The sequence below is a fragment of the Mastigoproctus giganteus genome, chromosome 7 (genome assembly GCF_048544385.1).
Source record: "Mastigoproctus giganteus isolate SK-2022 chromosome 7, ASM4854438v1, whole genome shotgun sequence".
Taxonomy (NCBI): Eukaryota; Metazoa; Arthropoda; class Arachnida; order Uropygi; family Thelyphonidae; genus Mastigoproctus; species Mastigoproctus giganteus.
In genome coordinates this window covers 6,749,188-6,770,255 of record NC_143581.1, presented here as the reverse complement: position 1 = coordinate 6,770,255, position 21,068 = coordinate 6,749,188, and the positions used below count along the sequence as shown (strand labels likewise).

Below are 21,068 nucleotides of genomic sequence, written 5' to 3'. Positions count from 1 at the left end.
CGTTCTGAACTCAGCCTTCCGTTGTGCAGAATTATCCTGGCTTTCGCTCGCCAATTGTGGGGGTGGGGGTGACGTTTATTATTTATGGGGTTATTTTTTTTGTATCTTTTCCTTTTGCATTAATATTTTAATTTTTTATTACTTATATATCCCCTCTTTATATATGTACATCCCCGTAGTCCAATCCTCCCACTTAGCATCTGACTTGTTTGTTCTCAGAAGATTACCTGACTCGTAGGGGACCTTAATTATTTTAAGTATTTCTCCACAGGATTGGCTGAGTTTCGGAATGACAGACTCCAACACTTGAATGTAAAATAAAACAATGTTTATTAACATATCATACAGAAACTAATAATAGTGACTTGTTATTTCATTAACCTTTATATGTGTAAATATCTTGTTCAAACTCAAATGTTTCATCATCCGATATCCTATTCTAATACACATTATTATTCATTATGCTATGGTGTCTCTTCATGTTCTTTACAGGGACTTCAATAGGTCGTGGTATTCACTTTACATAGATTCTTCCAACTCTTCTTCTGAACAGTCTGTATAACAAACCAACAACTACCAGCCAATGAACTGGCTCACAAAACCCTTCAGAGTTCGTGTCTCAATTTGTACGAAAATTTCATTTATTCAGTTAGACACCCTTACTGCAATCAGGTTAACAGGAAATATTAATCAATTCAATTTAACATTACCCTTCAGGACCGTTAATCCTCTATACCTTTATATATATATCACTTTTAATTAGCCCCTACTCAAATCAGAAATACTCTCCACAAATCAACTCATAAATAATTCACAATTCCAACCTTTAACTTCATATATAATATAAAAAAAACTTTCCCAACCCTAAACAATTCTCAATTATCTATTATAACCTCTCCTTCCAGCAAGCATTATTATGAGGAGCTTCACTTCAAATTATAGGCTACGTCCGTCTTAAATACATTACACTTTTATACATATATTCATTGCTTAAATCTCCCTCCTTAACTATATATACTTATTTCTCCTAAAGTCCTCTCCTTAATAAATTAGGTACACCTATTTCGGTAAACTCTATAGCACTTACATGTTTGGCCTGGAACTTTCCTCTCTGCTCGGCTTCCTTTCATATCGGTCATTCAGGTACTGGAATGCGGGGGCGCTCATTTGGGGATCTCGGTGATTTATGGTGTCTCCCTACCGGATACTGCACGGCTGGAATCAATCAGGGTCGCATACTCTTTACCGGTCAGCATTTCTTCTTCCGTGGATAGAGGAGTTGTCTAGTAGGTCAATGGTTCGACCACTCATTCGACTGGCTTTGCCTACATAATTTTCAGGATATGATTCTTCCTTGCTACGGCTTCCATGCTTACAGGTGAACATTCCTACAGGCTGTCGGGATACGCAGAATTTCTATCATTGCTTCCATCTACCTCAGGGCTGCAGCTATCACCCAAATTAGACTACTGCTCTGCTTTGTATCGTTCTCCAACTCATTCAAATCATTCTCCAGACCGTTTCGAGAACTTCTTCCGACTCCTCCGAAAACTTCTTCCGAATGCCCCGAAACTTCTTCCGAATGCCACGAAAGCTTCTCCCTGAATGCCACGAAAACTTCTTCCTAATCTCCCTCTCAAAATTCCCTCCACTTTCTTCCTGGCCAATAGGAGATCTGCGCATCCCTTTACCTGTGCTCTCATTTGTCTCCTCTCATCTTCCGTGGGCGGGTCTTCTTCCCAACTTCCGTGGCCTAGAATATACGAGAACCATCTAGAACGAGAGGCGGAAGTTCAGGTTAACTGAGAAACGTCACAGCTCTTCCCGTGACCTCACGCGCGCACACCTGGTGACGTCGCCCACCTCTAATGGCGTTCCACTGTGAAATTTCTAAGAGAGCCAACTTAAGTGCTCTTGGCCCTTACTATGGTGCATCTGCCTCTGTCTTAATGGGGATTTGTCACGGTTATTTACTTTTACTGACTCGTCAAAGAATTTCCATACAAACAAACTACAACTAAACCGGGAGTGACTGGAAGGTATTTTTGAATTCCAGAGCTTCTTAACCCATGTTGTTTTTATCAGAAAACCACTATTCGTATCACAGTTAAATTCACATAATATTTAACAAATTTTATTAATTAATGTAAGGACGGGTCCTTACAGATGGGATTAGCTTAAATTGAAGGAATGCAAGAATGGGATTTCCAACCAACCTCATGTTAGGTTGGTTGGAAAACTGCGGGCTAGGGGGATATGCAGACATAGATTAACATGAGGGGCCATAAATTCAAATTCAGGAATAATGGTTGCAGGACAGTTGTGCATGCCTTCAGTCAGATGATAGTAGATTGCTGGAACAAATTTCTATCTGTTGTGCTAAATAAATGAATAGTTTAAATAAATTCATGGTTGTTGTCATTATTTGGTTTTTAGGAGCATTATCAACTAAGGCCATATTGCTCCGGGGATATGCGGTGGTCATTCCCTGACCTTTCCGCATCCTCCATATTTGGTAGTCATGGGCTCGAACCCCAGTCTAATCAAAAAGTGTGTGCTACACACTGCTGCTCCTGCCCACCTGGCTACGAAGGCACCATAAATTCGTGGAACTAACAGTTACTGCAGGCAAAGGTGTAAATGATGTTTTCTCTGCCTCTGTTGGACCAGGCAGCAGCAGCCTGGAAAGCGAGGTGTTGGATTTCAAATACTGCTGGGGGATTCGAATGGAACAAGCATTATGTGGACTCTGTTACTAAGGTTACTCTAGTTGTGGACTAGGGTTACTAAGAGTAGAAACAGGTGCATGTATGCTTGAGTGTACACTAATGCAAGATCAAAGTAAATAAATTTGATCAATTTGAAGTGCTGATTATATCATCAACTGCAGACGTTGTGGGGATATTGAATGTCACTCAGTTGTAAAGGATGCAGGGAGTACAGTGTATACAGGAAGGACAGGCAAGGTGGAGGAATTATGTTCTTAGTTAAGAAGAATATTAAATCTAAGGCAGTGCATCCAGTTGACTTGGGTGATGAGTGCATTGTTTAGTCAATTTGATGTGATATAAGTTTGGGAAAACAAAATTGAGAGTAGAAGTATGTCATAAGCCTAATGACTGACGAGTATAATAAACACTGCATTGACATATTGATGTGGGATTTACTTAAAGTAACTACTTTTGAGAGCAAAGGGAAGGGCTTTTGCTTTTGTGAAGGTGACTATAATCTTCTCAGACAGTTTTTAAATGGTAAAAATGGTGAATTTTCATGATAAATTCAGGTGATTGAGACACTTGCCCTAGATAAAAACTATTGTGCCATCAAATCACAAATGTCCTGGTTGCTGACAAAAAAGTATTTTGCATCTACATTTATACATGAGAAATTTTTTAGGGATGAGATCACCAAAGTATATAAATTTTTCTAATAGGGAGCTAAATTATTTCATGATAACAGAGAAAAGTGTAGTAGAAATTGTTGAAGCCAAAGGTAAAAAAGGCAATTTGTTGGTTGGGTTCTATCAAAGTACAGTTATGCCCTCATATCCACTGATTCAATTACCCACGGAAAAAGAAACGAAAAAAATTAACACATACTACTCGCGTGTCCAGTACGATGCTTCCCTTTATTTTTTTACAATGTTGATTTTAAATCGAATAGCTTCCTTTTTTTTTTTTTTTACAATGTCGCTTATGGTTTGATCACCAACATTATAATGATTCTTTAGAGATTTAACGGATGCACAGTTTTCAAACTTTTGAATAATTTGAAGTTTTTGTGTAATTTGAAACCACAACTCTTGTGTTTGCCCATCATTTTGGCGATTTCTAAACAAAAAAAAAGAAGAAGTTATTATAAAAAAAAAATTCTGACATAAATAACACAAAACACGTCACACCACAAAAGGACAAACAAAATTTGTCCTTTTGTGGTGTGACGGAACACAACAATCGATGCGATGCACTAAATCAAACTAAACATTTGGTCTTGAAGTGTCCCTGTAAATAAATTGAGAGTCTGCTGTACTTTATTATTACCATATTTAATGTTGGTAATGTCTTTCTGTATATTTAATTTATCAATTAAACTTTATTATACTTATATATGTACAAAAAAATCACGTTATATATGGGGTCAGCAGGTGTTTGCTTATTAGCATTAGCATTAGCATTAGTAGAGCCATTTGATGCAAGAAAGCAAGCTTATGCAGCATCAGCCAAAAAAAAAAAAAAAAAGTAACATAAATAAATAAAAATAACCACTTCCACTTCACCTCTCTGTTCGTTCGAAATACCTGTCCAGCTGAGCCTTAAACTTATTTAGGCTATCAACTTCCACGACAAGGGATGGAAGTCTGTTCCACCCACCAACCACCCGCTGGCTAAAGGCAAATTTCCGCACATCTATCCTACATCTGTCTTTCCTCAATTTGAATTTATGCCCTCTCAGGTGATTATTCTGAGCAAGAGGAAGAATCCCATCAGCATTGAGCATGCTCAAACCATTCAAGGCTTTGTACACCTCTATCTTTGTACACCGCTGGTGCCTAGTTTCCAGACACTGTAATTCGCAAAACTTAAGCCTTTCTTCGTAAGAGCACCCCTTTGTCCCATTCACCAGTCTAGTTGCCCTTCTCTGTACTCGTTCCAGCAGCTCTACATCCTTCTTGAAATGAGGCCTCCAGGCCTGTATACAGTACTCTAGGTGTGGCCTGACCATTGCCTTATACAAGGGAATAATCACCTCCTTATCCCTGCTAGAAAAATTCCTATATATCATTGACAATACACCATGAGCTATTCTTGCAGCCCGTCTGCACTGCTCAGAGAACTTCATATCTGCCTGCACAACCACCCCCAGGTCCCTTTCATTCTCTACCACTGTCAGTGTAGTACCACAGAGTTGATACGTTGCTCTGGGGTTGCTGTTTCCCATATGTAGTACTTTACATTTGTCAATGTTAAACTTCATTTGCCACCTCGAAGCCCATCTGCTCAACCTTTCCAAATCCTGTTGCAGCAGCATAGTGTCAGTAGTGTCCTTGACAACCCTGCCAACCTTCGTATCGTCTGCAAACTTGGACATTAAGCCTGATATACCATCATCAATATCATTTATAAATACAGAAAACAATAAAGGACCCAATACTGAACCCTGAGGGACTCCACTAATAACATTAGTCCACGATGAGCAGTGTCCATTGATTACCACTCTCTGTCTTCTCCCCCTCAACCACCCCTTTATCCATAGCAGCAATTTGCCTCCAATGCCACACTGCTCCAATTTGTGCAGCAGTCTTCCATGTGCAACAGTATCAAAAGCCTTTCTAAGATCCAAGTATATAATGTCAAAGTTATTCCCTGCATCCAGTTCTTTTGTGACTGCATCATAGTATCCAATCAAATTGGTCAGGCAAGACTTACCCTTAACAAAACCATGCTGTGTCCTAGCTATAACTGAAGTCTTGTCTAGATGATCCTGCAGTGCTTCTTTCACCAGTGCCTCCATTAATTTTCCGGGAACAGAAGTTAAACTCACAGGTCTATAATTACTTGTGTCAGCCTTTGATCCCCCTTTGTGAATTGGGGTCACATTTGCACATCTCCAGTCCATGGGTACCTCCCCTGAGTCCAAGGAAGCTCTCATAATTATGGCTAAGGGTTTGCTTACCTCCTTTGCTGCCTCCTTTAATATAACTGGATAGATCCCATCCACCCCAGGTGCCTTTCTTGTGTTTATCTTCAACAATTTCTCCTCCACTTTGCTCTCAGTTATTACAAGATTCTCTAGCTTACTGCTAGAGTTGAATACACCTCTGGCATTCCCCTCGCTGAATAACTCCTCATGTGTGAATGTCGATGCAAAATATTCATTTAGTTTGTTAGCTACCTGAGCAGGGTCATCAACAGTTGACCCATCGATCTCAAGTGGACCAATCTGATTCATCCCCTTCCTTCTAGAGTTTACATAAGTAAAGAACTCTTTGCTGTTTTTCTTCGCATCCCTTGCCAAGGATCTCTCATAATCTGCCTTCGCCTGCCTAACCTCCTTTGTAACTTGGTTACAGATCAACTTGTATCTATCATAGGCGTCTGTGTCACGTGTTAATTTGTATGTATCCCATGCATTTTTCTTCTCTGCCATATGCCTCATTAGTTCATCTGACAACCATTTAGGCCTAAACCTTGAACAATATTTCTTAGTTGGTATGTAAAGCCTAGTAGCTTCCACGATAATTTCTTTGAATGCTTCCCATTTTGAATTTGCTGTTGGCAATATCATCAGTTGATCCCACTGTATAAAATTTAAATACTGTCTCAGTCCATTGTAGTCGTCTTTACGAAAGCAATACCCCTTCCCTTTACCCCTAATGGTAGTTACCTCTTTGAGTAACTCCCACTTCAGCACACTGTGATCACTGCCACCAAGTGGTTCATTTATCTGCAGATTCTTAATGCATGAAGAATCACTACTGATAATCAAATCAAGAGTATTACTCCCTCTAGTTGCCTCCCGAACATGCTGATGTAGAAAACAATCATCCAATAAATCCACAAAAGCCTTGCTACTGTGTGAGTGACCAGCCCCCAAATTCCAGTCAATATCTGGGAAATTAAAATCCCCCATTATAAGACTCTCTGATTTACTGGCCCACTCTATTTCTCCGAACAGTTTCTTATTATACTCATCAGAGTCATTAGGCCTATAGCACACTCCTATATCCGTGGTTTCAGCCATCTGCAGTATGTCTTGGAACGTTTCCCCCATGGATACGGGAGTCTTACCGTATATTATTGTAGGCAGCAGTGGAGGTAAGCAAATGTTTAGCAATAATTATATAAGCATCCTTGGTTCAGGAGGAGTTCCCTATGGACTGAAGATGTGCAATTGCATCCCAGATTCATAGAGGAGGTGCATTACGGATACATTCAAAAGCTGACAAATAATTGCAGGCCTGTTGTTACCTTTAATTCTGCTCCAGGAAAAATATTAGATTCATTGCTTAAAGAAGTAATGCAGGACATCTAGACAGGAACACAGTTATTTTGCAGTCACAGTATTGATTTGTTAAAGAGCAATCTTGTCCAACCAGTCTGATTGAATACTATGATGTAGTTACAAAGGAACTAGATGCAAAAAAATAATTTTGATACTTATATTTCAGAAATGCTTTTGATACTGGTGCATGTCAAAGATGTATAGTTTGGAGCAGTATGGCATTAAGAGCAATTTACTGCTGTTGATAAAATGTTGGTTGAGTGGGAGAAGACTGGGTTATCAATGTGTTCTGCTATTCTTGGGCTAATGTTATATAGTGGAGTCCATCAGGATTCAGTGCTGAGCCCATTTTGTTCTATATTTATTAATGATATTGACTAAGTTTACAGATGATTCTAAATTTGGCAGACTGAGACATTAACAAATGCAAGGTATTATATATGGGTAGCCATAATCCCAGAATAATCTACCATCTGTCTGTTATTGCATTCAATGCATTGGAGAATGAAAAAAGACCTAGGGATATTTGTGCAGTCAGATATAAAGTTCTCTGAGGAATGTAGATAAGGCTGCCAAGATAGCTCATTTTTTGTCAGTAATATACAGGAATTTTGTTAGTAGGGATAAAGATGTGATTATTATTCCATTGGTTAAAGCAATGATTAGGCTGCATCTTGAGTATGTACAGGTCTAAAAGCCTCATTTTGAGAAGAATGTGGATCTGTTGAAAGGAGTGGAGAAGAGTAATAAGTTTACTGAGAGGAACAAAAGGGTGAATGTATACCAGGAAAGGAAATAGTTCTAGAAACTATAGAAAATTGAGAGGGTCAGGATGCAATATAAAATTTTTGGAAAATAATAAGAGGCCTGGATCTTGGTAGTTTATATTTAGGCAGCATATTGTACAATTGGTAAATTACCACGTGGGGGGGGGAGCGTTTCGAACACGCGATTCAATAGGAAACACTCATGGAGCGAACCGTAGCTAATGAGTACAGATCAGAGTGAACAATGAGCCGAAACAAAAACAATTAAGATAGAGATGGAGCTCAGTAATGGAGATACTCAAGAAATTTCAGTACACACTTTAAAATTTCACAGGGGCAATTAACAACAGGTGTAGCCAGGCAAATACAGGGCATAGATGGGTGTGGATGTGAGGTCACAAAGAAGATCTGGAAACTTCTTGGCTGACCGGAACTTCCGTTTACCTTTCTAGAAAGTTCCAGAAATTGCTGGAAAACCGGAAGTCCTCATATAAAGAATGGAAGACACGCCCACAGAAGCGTATAGGAGACGAATAGGAATTACAGGGGAAGGGATGTACAGGTCAGCGATTGGCCAGAGTGAAAAGCGCAGGAAATTTTGAAATTCAGAATGAGGAGAAAGAAAAGTTTTTTTTTTTTTGGGAGAGTCTTTGGAAGTGCGTCGAGGAAGACAGTCGTGTAGCAGAGTCGTTGCTGAGTCTTGGGGAGATGGTTTAGTAATGGGAAGGAAATTTTCCTTGTGAGAAATTTCGTAAGTCTAAAGTTGGGGAAAGAATATGTCCATGTGGAAGAAAGATGATCCAGAGTAGCCAATGAATACAACAACATTGTGAGAAGCTGATGAAATTCATAGTGAAGGAAGGAGAGCGCCCAATGATAATTCTAGAGAATGACGTAAGAAAAGGATCCTTATTCAACTCAACAGAGCGAACCTCAGGTAGATTGATGTATTCCAAGGTTGAGCAATCGCCCGCCTTCTAGTCTACGCCATTACGCTGATGGTTATGGCAGCCCTGAATAGTAAAGTCACTTGGAAAACCAGTAAGTGACAGTTCAGTAAGGAAAAATCTTAAGTTAGTGAAGGAAGGACTCTAGGGAAAATAGTTAACCTATGGGAGGAAGCTAAATGTAATTGTACCCATGTACACAGAATTGTAGTGAAATTAAGAGTCGGACCTTATGGTAAAGGTTTATTAATGGGTAGAAAGGATACTTTGAGATAATTGTTAATTTTGGGGGAATGACTAAGTAGGTAACGAAGGATTGTAGTTGAATATGATATTATAGTGAATTTGGATTTATAGAGAGTATAACTTAGAGTAATAGTAATTGTTTAAACGGATAAAACACTGATTGAGTGCCCTGCTAATTAAAGAATTATAGGATTAGATACGGGAAGACAGTTAATTACCATTGTTGATTATGAATGATGAACAGGTCTGTAGTTGAGGAAAGGTTTTTCTAACTGAGATATATATGTATGTGTATATATATATGTGTGTGTGTGTGTGTGTGTGTGTGTGTGTGTGTGTGTGTGTGATAATTTTGGAAAGGAATATAAATATGTATATATGGCTACTTGAAATTGTTTATTACCATGCTAAAAGCCACTTGTAAACCTACTAGGATAGTTGATTGTAGGAAATCTGATGTAAGGATTATGAGATGTAATGAACTCCTAGATCTGTTACAACCCAAGGATGAGACACACGAAGAACATGATGTTATGTATATATGTATGAAAATTCTGTAGTTTGAATTACAAGGATAATTACACAGATAAGGCCTAGCAGTCTAACAAAGCCACACATAATAAAGTTCACAGTTAATCGTAGTTATAGATTGGAAATATATATATATAATGTCAGTAAATATTATTATGTTTTGGTACTTAAGTGTCAGTCAGTCATTTTGAACTTCAGCCAATCCAGAGGAGGAATACCTAAAATATTGAGACCCCCTTCGAGTCTAGAATCTTCTTGGAGACAAACAAGTCAGGTGTAAAGTGGGAGGGGACTAAACGGGGGGCACAGTAGAGTACAGGGAATAATTAAACAAGACACATGCATTAAATAAATGAGAAAATATTTATTTAATGCATTAAAAGAAATAAAAATAATAAACATTCACATCCCACCCCCACACACATCATTTACTGCAGGACTTAGAAGAAGATAAATCGTTTCAAGATGTACTTAAGGATGAATAAAGAAGAATTTAATTTCCTATATAATCCAATTAAGGATGACATTCAAGGGCAAAATACGCAATTTCGAAATTCAGTCAGCGCTGAGGAAAAATTAGTTATATGTTAAAGGAAAGTTAAAATACTGCAAGTTTAATTTTGAATAAGGACTTATTCTGTCAAAATACAAAACAAAAATTTTTAATGAAATTTAATAACAACAAAAAACTACTTCTCAAACCTAAAAATTTAACTTGTAAGAAATTGTTACGAGTTGTGCAAATTGAAATGACCGAATTGTTCGTCCTCTCAGTTTGTAATTCTATTGCTCTGTTTTCCTCCTTTGGCCATTTTTGAGCGTCACTGTGACTGGACATTTGCAGTGCATGTGCCGAATAGCTGGTCAAAGTGGAGGATGCTTCGGAATAGGCACAGGTGCAACGTTCTTGAAGTTATTTGTTTTCAGATATTCTTACCTGTGCACTGAAAACAGATTATTTTCTTCTAATTTAATTTTCTATTAGCATTTCCTCCATTTTTCTCTTGTCACGCCTAACAAAATTTCTGTTCGAACAGAAAAATCTGAGATCCTGACAATGTCATTTGGCTTTGAAGCCCGATGGGTTATCTTGTCAATACAGCCAATTAGAACAGTGCTCTCCGAGAAATAAAATAATTGGTAAATATAGCTCCCTCACATTTGACATTAGATATGTATACGAGTGAAGTCTCATGAAGTGATAATAGTGTTTTGCCCTAATTCATTTCTCTTCACACTGTTTAAAATTCACAGCTTCTTGACTTTTAATGAAAAGCAATCAATGATACTAATTTATCTCCATATCACAGTGACCAAATTTTATAAAACTGTATTTCCAGCCATGTAAAACAAAATATTTGATATGCATAATCAAACATATTGTGCACCTAGCAGAATGCATGATATGCTTCTGATTTCTGAATAATGGAGGATTCTAAGCCACTTCTCTGTCCCTTGTAGCAGTTATTTTGCTATTATATTTGGCAAATAATTTTTTGGCAATTTCTTTTAAAAATGATTGAAGTATTACTTGTAATCTAATATTGTGGATGGTTAAATTGTTTTTTTTTTTTTTTTTAATTCTAGGTCCCTGTACCCTTTCTTATTATGTTGGTTGCACAATTTGGATTAATTGTGGCAGACAGAGCTTTATACCTTAAAAAGCATATTTTAGGAAGACTAATTTTTCAAATAATTTTGGTATTTGTTGTTCACTTATGGATGTTCTTTGTTCTTCCTGCTGTAACACTCAGGTATATTTAAAATTATTTTATTATAAGAATAATAATAGGATTTAGAGTTTTCTGTAAAATATTAGAATAAAGCATCTAATTCTAGATGCTTTATTCTGATGAAACTGAAACATCAGTTGTTTCTCTGTAAACTTTTCACTTTGCAATAAATATGTATATCAAGTAAATTTCAGCAAAAGAGGGTGATCGTTTGACTTACTATAATTTATTTATTTATTACATAAATAATTTTTTTGCTTGCTATTATATATATATAATAGCAGAACTCTTATTGATATATTATTGAATTTAGAACAATCCATGGATTATCATGACCTATTTTATCTTCATCTAATTTAATGATGCAAAAGAAACATGATTTTGTAAAAATGTAAAATACACTGATTATTCCTAACCTCTTGTGTGAGAGTGTGAATGATAGAGTTGATTAAGCAGAAGACTGGAAGGCTGTAATGGAAACCATTAAACTTTTTTTTTTCATGATAAAACTATGAGGGGGATATCCTGCACGACAGAGTTAGTTATGGGTTTTTCTCACTCTGATGGAAAAATCAGGATATTTTGATTTATCTTTTATTATTTATTTATTATTATTGAAAGCCTTCAGTAATAATTCAGACAGCATGGATTTGTTAAGGGGAAGCCTTGTCTCATAAATTTGATTGGATACTATGATATGGTTACAAAGGAACTGGATGCAAAAGAATAATTAGTATTAGTATTAGTAATGGCTGCATGGTGCAAGAAAGCCTATGGCTATTTCCCCAATGCTGCACCAGCCAAAAAAAAAAAAAAAATCCGAACAAAACAATGATAAAAACAAAAAAAAAAAGGAAATTAAACCTATCATCCTATGCGCTTCCCTTACCCGAAAGTACTATCCAGATGACCTTTGAATTTCCCCAAACTGTCGGCCTCTACCATCCATGAAGGCAACTTATTCCAGTAATTTATAACTCGCTGGCTAAAATAAAACTTCCTGCAGTCCAATCTAAACATTTCCCCCCGTAACTTGAATTTATGTCACCTAGTTCTAGCATCATTTATAATCTTGAAAATTTCGTCCTCATTCATTTTACTGATGCCTCTCAGAGCCTTAAACACCTCAATCAAATCTCCTCTAGGGTGTCTAGTTTCCAAACTCTGCAACCCACATATTCGAAGTCTTTCTTCATAAGGACGCCCTTTTGCCGATCTCACCAGGCGAGTTACCCGTCTTTGCACCCTTTCAAGAAGCTCTGTCTTTCTTTAGGTGCGGTCTCCATACTTGAACACAGTATTCCAAGTGTGGTCTAACATAAGCCTTATATAATGGGATGGGATTATCACGTCCCTATCTCTACTTGCAAAAGTTTGATAGATCATCGATAGGACACCATGGGCCTTCCTTGCAACCTGTTTACAATGCTCAGAGAATTTCATGTCTGACCGTATCGTAACACCCAAGTCCCTTTCCTCCAGTACTGGGTTTAGTTGAACTCCACCAAGTGAATAAGTTATTTTGGGATTACTGTTTCCCAGGTGTAATACCTTACACTTTGTTGGATTAAAGCATAGCTGCCATTTTTCGGACCATTCCTGAAGTCTATCTAGGTTTCTCTGAAGAAGCTCAGTCTGACAGTGATCATTAACTACTCTCCAATTTTGACATCATCTGCAAATTTAGACATCACGCCCTCTATCCCTTCATCAATGTTGTTTATGAAAATTAAAAACAACAGTGGTCCTAATACTGATCCTTGTGGAACCCCACTTCTTACATCAACCCAATCTGAGAAATAGCCATTTATCACAACCCTCTGCCTCCTGCCCTGAAGCCATCCTTCTATCCATCTAAGGATTTTCCCAGTGATTCAAACCTGTTCCAGGTTATAAAGCAACCGCTCATGTGGGACTGAGTCAAAAGCTTTGCTGAAATCTAAATAAACAATGTCAAAATTATTCCCTAAATCCAGCTCGTGAATGACCCTTTCGAAATAGCGAACCAGATTTGTTAAACATGATTTTCCCTTTACAAAACCATGCTGTGAGTATCCTTGAGAATTTCAATTCGATCCAAATGATCCTGAATTCCACCCTTGACCATTGCCTCAAAGTCAGACTGACAGGTCGATAATTTCCAACTTCACTTTTAGAGCCACCCTTATGTATGGGAGATACGTTGGCACTTTTCCAATCCAAGGGAATCTCCCCAGAGTCTAGTGATGCTCACATAGTTAGCCTCAATAGTTCAATGCACTCGCTTGCCGCCTCCCTTAAGATTATAGGGTATATTCCATCAACTCCAGGAGCCTTACTGGCCTGTAGGTTCGAAAGTTTTTTCATTAAATAATCTTAGTAAAATAATAAGAGGAGTTTACCTCAATATAGTACGTAGAACACTTCCGTATGATACCCTCCAGAAATTAAAACAAAAAAATCAACAACTTACCGGTACATTAGAGTAAAATATAAATAATTAAATAATCAATTTAACACAATTCAGATCAATTTAAAACAATTAAAAATCAAATTAATGCAATTAAAAGAATCTAACGAAAATATTCAAAACGATTTTTAGGAAGGAAAATGGTTTTGAATATTTTCGTTAGATTCTTTTAGTTCCGTTAATTTGATTTTTAATTGTTTTAAATTGATCTGAATTGTGTTAAATTGATTATTTAATTATTTATATTTTACTCTAATGTACCGGTAAGTTTTTGATTTTTTTCGATTTAATTTCTGGAGGGGTATCATACTGAAGTGTTCTACGTACTATATTGAGGTAAACTCCTCTTATTATTTTACTAATATTATTATCAACGTAGAACATATTGAGTAGTACAGCTCTGATTCATACTATCTAATTAAATAATCTTGCGAAATGTCAATATTATTAATTACATATTTTTTAACTTTGCTTCCACAATTTCCCATTGCCACAAAAGGTTTTCATTTGTAAATATCGATGCAAAATAACTGTTGATTTCATCTGCAACGGCAGCTGGTGTATTTAATACTATCCCCTTTCCCTTACGTAAAGGTCCAATCTGGTTTGTCCTACTTTTCTTGGCATTTATATATGTGAAGAATTCTTTATCCCCCCCTCTTTGCTAGTGATTTCTCATAAACTGCCTTTGCCTGTCAAACCTTTTCTGTGGCTCTATTACACATCACCTTGTAGCTGTTATAGGCTTCAGTACTTTTTATTGCTCTGTAACCTTTCCATGCCACCTTTTTCTGCTCAAGTAATGTGGCAACTTCACTATTCATCCAACTTGGAACCCTCCTTGTGGAGTATTTTTTTAATGGTGTATACGCATTCAAGGCATCTGTGATTAATGTTTTAAAAGCATACCACAGGTTCAAATGTATTCATTTTCTGCGCGATATCTACCCAGTTAATAGAGGCCATGTAGCATTAGCATTAGTAGAGGCATTTGATGCAAGAAAGCAAGCTTATGCAGCATCAGCCAAAAAAAAAAAAAAAAAAAAAAACCACTTCCACTTCACCCCTCTGTTCGTTCAAAATACCTGTCCAGCTGAGCCTTAAACTTATTTAGGCTATCAACCTCCACCACAAGGGATGGAAGTCTGTTCCACCAACCAACCACCCGCTGGCTAAAGGCAAATTTCCGCACGTCTATCCTACATCTGTCTTTCCTCAATTTGAATTTATGCCCTCTCAGGTGATTATTCTGAGCTAGAGGAAGAATCCCATCAGCATGGAGCATGCTTAAACCATTCAAGGCTTTATACACCTCTATCAGATCACCTCGCTGGTGCCTAGTCTCCAGACACTGTAATTTGCAAAACTTAAGCCTTTCTTCGTAAGAGCACCCCTTTGTTCCATTCACTAATCTTGTTGCCCTTCTCTGTACTCGTTCCAGCAGCTCTACATCCTTCTTGAAATGAGGCCTCCAGACCTGTATACAGTACTCTAGGTGTGGCCTGACCATCGCCTTATACAATAGAATAATCACCTCCTTATCCCTGCTGGAAAAATTCCTGTATATCATTGACAATACTCCATGAGCTACTCTTGCAGCCCGTCTGCACTGCTCAGAGAACTTCATATCTGCCTGCACAACCACCCCCAAGTCCCTTTCATTCTCTACCACTGTCAGTGTTGTACCATAGAGTTGATACGTTGCTCTGGGGTTGCTGTTTCCCATGTGTAGTACTTTACATTTGTCAATGTTAAACTTCATTTGCCACCTCTCAGCCCATCTGCTCAACCTTTCCAGATCCTGTTGCAGAAGCATAGTGTCAGTAGTGTCCTTGACAACCCTGCCAACCTTTGTATCGTCTGCAAACTTGGACATTAATCCCGATATACCATCATCAATATCATTTATAAATACAGAAAACAATAATGGACCCAACACTGAGCCCTGAGGGACTCCACTAATAACATCAGTCCACGATGAGCAGTGTCCATTGATTACCACTCTCTGTCTTCTCCCCCTCAACCACCCCTTTATCCATAGCAGCAATTTGCCTCCAATGTCACACTGCTCCAATTTGTGTAGCAGTCTTCCATGTGCAACAGTATCAAAAGCCTTTCTAAGATCCAAGTATATAATATCAAAGTTATTCCCTGCATCCAGTTCTTTTGTGACTGCATCATAGTATCCAATCAAGTTGGTCAGGCAAGACTTCCCCTTAACAAAACCATGCTGTGTCTGAGCTATAACTGAAGTCTTGTCTAAATGATCCTGCAGTGCGTCTTTAACCAGTGCTTCCATTAATTTTCCTGGAACAGAAGTCAAGCTCACAGGTCTATAATTACTTGTGTCAGCCTTTGATCCTCCTTTGTGAATTGGGGTCACATTTGCACATTTGCAGTCTATGGGTACCTCCCCTGAGTCCAAGGAAGCTCTCATAATTATGGCTAAGGGTTTGCTTACCTCCTTTGCTGCCTCCTTTAATATAACTGGATAGATCCCATCCACCCCGGGTGCCTTTCTTGTGTTTATCTTCAACAGTTTCTCCTCCACTTTACTCCCAGTTATTTCAAGATTCTGTAACTTACTGCTAGAGTTGAATACACCTCTGGCATTCCCCTCGCTGAATAACTCCTCGTGTGTGAATGTCGATGCAAAATATTCATTTAGTTTGTTAGCCACCTGAGCAGGATCATCAACACTTGACCCATCAATATCAAGTGGACCAATCTGATTCATCCCTTTCCTTCTAGAGTTTACATAAGTAGTACCTTATGTAGTACCTACATATGTTACATATGTAGTACCTTAGTTTACATATGTAGTACCTTAAGGCATCGTAATTTCCTTTTCTGAAATTAAAACCCATTCCTTTGCCTTTTATTTCTGCTATCTCTCTCGTCATCAACCACCGTAGAACTCTGTGATCACTTCCTGCTACTGGTTCCTCTACTGTCAGCCCTGTTATGTCATCTGATTCATGTGTGATGATGAGTCCTAGGATATTCTTTTCTCTAGTACTTTCCCTGATATGTTGGTACAAATAACAGTCATCTAGTTGATTTAAAAATTTTGTTCCCCATGTCGAGTTTCCTTCCCATTTACTCCAATCAATTAGAGGCAAATTGAAATCACCCATAATAAGGCATTGACACTTACTTTCCCATTCCATTTGCATGTAGAGGCTTTTGTCATAATCTTCACAATCACCTGGTCTGTAGATTACTCCTACTCGCATTATACCTTTGTTTCCAACTATCTCACACCATACTGACTCTGTACTAGCATGTGAAATGTCTGAATCCGGGAAAGCTATCGTCGCACTCAGGCTGCTTCTGATAAGAAGCATTACCCCACCACCCCTTCTATCTACCCTATCCTTCCTAAATACATTATACAAGCCGTACTTAAACTCATCATCCCCAATTTCCGGGTGGCACCACGTCTCCTTAAGCCCTATTAAGTCCGTGTTACTTGTTTTAACCAGCAGTTCGAATTCGCTCATTTTATTGATGACACTTCTAACATTACTGTATAAACAATTAAGATTTACTGTTCTTGTATATTTAACAACCCTAACAACCCCTGAAGTTTTTTAGGCTCTCTTCCCTGATATTAGCCACCCGCTCACGTGAAACGTTTCTGCCCCCAGAACATCTAGATAATACGTCCAGTTGGGGTAACAGATAAGAACTCTTAAGGTACGTGCAAGAGTTACTTTGCCCAATATTATCAGATAAACGTGTGTCAGTATTACCCACATCCCCCCCCCTAACTAGCAGTTTCCCTGAACCTTTAAGGTATCCTCTATAATACTGGCAAAAACTTTTGCACCACCTTTGTTTAAGTGTATCTCGTCTCTACAAAGCAAATTCCTTCTACCTACAAGTGTGGGCCATGCTGATAGAAATTTCCCCCCTAAAGCCTTGCAGATTCCTTCAAGTCTTAAGTTAATCCACAATGCTCTTAACGTATAATCCCTCCTGTTGTGTCTGGGCAGAATTGCAGACACATAGACATTATGGCCTAGCTCGCGACATTTCCTCAGCATGGTCCTGTATTTTTCCAACAAATCGTCAGATTGTGTACGTTTAATATCATTAGTCCCCACATGAATAATAGTATTTTCTTTACCCCCCCTTAAAATCTGACATCATCAATAGTTGCTCCCGGCAGACATACCCTGGTTCTACTCCACCTATCCTTATTACAAAAAATATTCCCCGTTTCCCTGACAATGGAGTCTCCTAATAAAACAATGTCGTTTTTAACCAGAGTAGTTTGCACTTGGTTTTTCTTTTTTGAGGCTCAAATCGGGTGTGCATCATTTGGTAGATTGCTGGAGTCTTGAGTCCCTGACGAGCTCCCAGCTGCATTATTCTCGAGGGCAAGCACCCGTTTTTTCAGGGACTCAAATTGTTCCATCAGTGCACCAAATTGTAATTTAAGATCGGTGCACTCCTTACATCGATCACAAAGAAAAGAATCCCCAAGCGATGTAGGATTAGTCACCGGGTCGACCTTGGAAAACATTCCACGGGTTCCACAACGGATTAAATCATTACTCGCCCGTAAATCGCCATCGGCTATTTCCGTGTGAGTCACGATACCCTGTGACGTGTTTAAGGCAGATCTCGTAACTACCATTATAAAATTAAATAAATATCAATGAAAGTTAACTTTACAAAATTATATCTATAATATTATTAAAATCAAACTGTTACAGGAAAACCTATAACAAAATAATCCAACAATATCTAAATAAATCAAATATTTAAAAGCACTATCCAAAAGTAAACCACTTAACTGAGGAGCCCTGACTAAGTGTGTCTGCTCACCTCAAATGCCAACACTGGACTCCTCTAATTCTGATATCATATACTTGGATTTCAGGAAAGATTTTGACACTATTCCACATGAAAGACTACTGTACAAATTGGAGCAAATGGTGTTAAGGATAAGTTGCTACAATGGATAAAAGGGTGGTTGAGTAGGAGAAGACAGAGTGTCAATCAATGGATGCTGCTCTTTGTGGACTAATGTTATTAGTGGTGTCCCCCACGGTTTGGCATTGGCCCCACTGTTGTTTTGTATATTTATCAATGATATTGATGTAGGTATATCAGGCTTAATGTCGAAGTTTGCAGATGATACAAAGGTTGGAAGGGTTGTTTATGACATTAATGGCAATGTGCTACTGCAACAGGTTCTAGAAAATTTGGGCAGATGGGATGAGAAGTGGCAACTGAAGTTTAACATTGACAAATGCAAAGTACTGCAAATGGGTAGAAATAACTCCAGAGAAACATACCAACTGTGTGACACTGCACTTAAGATGGTAAAAAAAAAAAAAATACCTGGGAGTAATTGTGCAGTCCAAAGTTTTCTGAGCGATGCAGATAGGCTGCCAAAGCAGGTAATGGGGTCTTGTCAATGATATACAGAAATTTTGATAGCAGGGATAAGGAGATAATTATCCCCTTGTATGAGGCAGTGGTCATGCTACACCTTGTGTACAGCTCTGGAATCCTCATTTTAGGAAGGATGTAGAGTTGATGGAACGAGTATGTAGAAAGCCAACAAGACAGGTGAGAGGAACAGAGGGGGTGCTCTTACCAAGAAAGGCTTAAGTTCTGTGAATTGCAGCACCTGGAAACTAGGCACCTGCGAGTGATCTGATTGAGGTGTATACGAATGGATTGAGCAAGTTCAATACTGGTGGGATTCTTCCTCTTGATCATATTATGAACCTGAGGGGGGGCGTAGATTCAAATTGAGGAAATGCAGTTTAGAATAGGTGTATGGAAATTTGCCTTTAGCCAGCAGGTAGTTGATTGCTGGAACAAACTTACTTCTGTTGTGGAAATTGATAGCTTAAATAAATTCAAGGAAGAAGTGGAAAAATTTTTGGAGCAAATGGATGGGGGAAATGGGAAGGGTTATTATTTTATTATTATTAGCCATATGGTGCAAAGAAGCCTGAGGCTTAAGTTGCACCAGCCAAAAAAAAATTCCCAAGTTACCCTGAGAAAAAAATGGGGGGGGGGGAAGAGAGAGAGAGAGAGAGAGAGAGAGAGAGAGAGAGGAATCACCAAGAAAGAGAAGGGGGGGGGTTTGGTTTTTTTTGACTGATTCTGTATAAGCTTGCTTTCTTGCATCATATGCTAATAATTACAATTGACTGTCATAACAATTGGCTCTACAACCACACAAAAATCTAAAGATGAAGCTTGCACAAGCCTGATTAAGTATTTAGTGATATACTCTTGGTCGACATCAGCTGCAGACTTTTCATAACTAAATTCCCTGTTTAGACATTGTTATCACCATACATCAATAAATAAATAAATTTCCCTTTTTATATTTGGTAATCATCGAAAATAATTAAACAGAAGTTTTAGTTTCACTGTAAATGCTGTATTACAGCCCTTTCTTGTCAACATTTGGCAAGTCATTTTTGTTGACTCTCTCACTGCAATGCCTTTCCTTCTAGTGCTAACATAGGCAAAGAATTCTTTGCTGCTTTTGTTCAAATTTTCCAAATTTTTCTTGTAATTTGCATTTAGATAGTAGTAATCCCAGGAAAACATACTGATTATGTGGCGAATGGAAGAGAAACAGTGGTAATTTATACTCTTTGATTGAAGTTCTCTGAGTAGTGCTGGTGGGGTACTTGAACAGCTCTTGGGATTTTATCAATAATTACATGAAGTTTTCCAACAGGAATATAAAACTATCCTGTTGTATAAACCAATGGTTAGTGTTTCTTCACTACTGCATACAAATCTTGAAATGTCATTTTGGGAAGGATATGTATCTTTTGGAATGGGTGCAGAGGAGAGCAGCAAGATTATTGAAGGGAATAAAGGAGAGCTCTTAGCAAGAAAAATTTTGGGTTTGAAAATTGCAGTGTCTGGAAACTAGTTGTCTATGTGGAGATCTGATTTGAAGTGTTTAAGGCTTTAATTTGATTAAGAAACTAAATTCTTATGGGATACTTATCTTTCTCAGATGAAGCACATGTGGGGGACAAATTTATATTGAAAAAGAATGGTTACAGAGGTATGAAATAAATAAAAACTCTGACTGGATTATATAGCTGATACTATATAAGCTTGCTTTCTTACATCATTTGCCATTATTACTGTTACTACTACTAATACTCTGTTACCTGTATGCAGTACTTTGTATTAATCCACATTAGAAACTTCAATTGCCGTTTCTAAGCCCACCTGCCAAAATTTTCTAGATCTCATTGCAGTAGCATACTGTCATTAACCACCCTGCACCTTTGTATCATCACCAAACTTGGACATTAAGACTGATATATCATTGATAAATATAGAAAACAACAGAAAGACCAACACCAAACCCTTCATGGACTAATGTTATCCA

The 21,068-nt window shown here is 37.9% G+C and overlaps 1 protein-coding gene across 1 annotated transcript in view; it reads left to right on the top strand.

The window, feature by feature from the left end:
- The window catches only part of LOC150082462 (piezo-type mechanosensitive ion channel component-like), an 861,219-nt gene that overhangs the window by 770,099 nt on the left and 70,052 nt on the right, over window positions 1–21,068 (top strand). Inside the window, 1 exon segment of the mRNA XM_090377768.1 lies at window positions 11,081–11,247. Coding sequence (XP_090233894.1) covers window positions 11,081–11,247 — 167 coding nt within the window.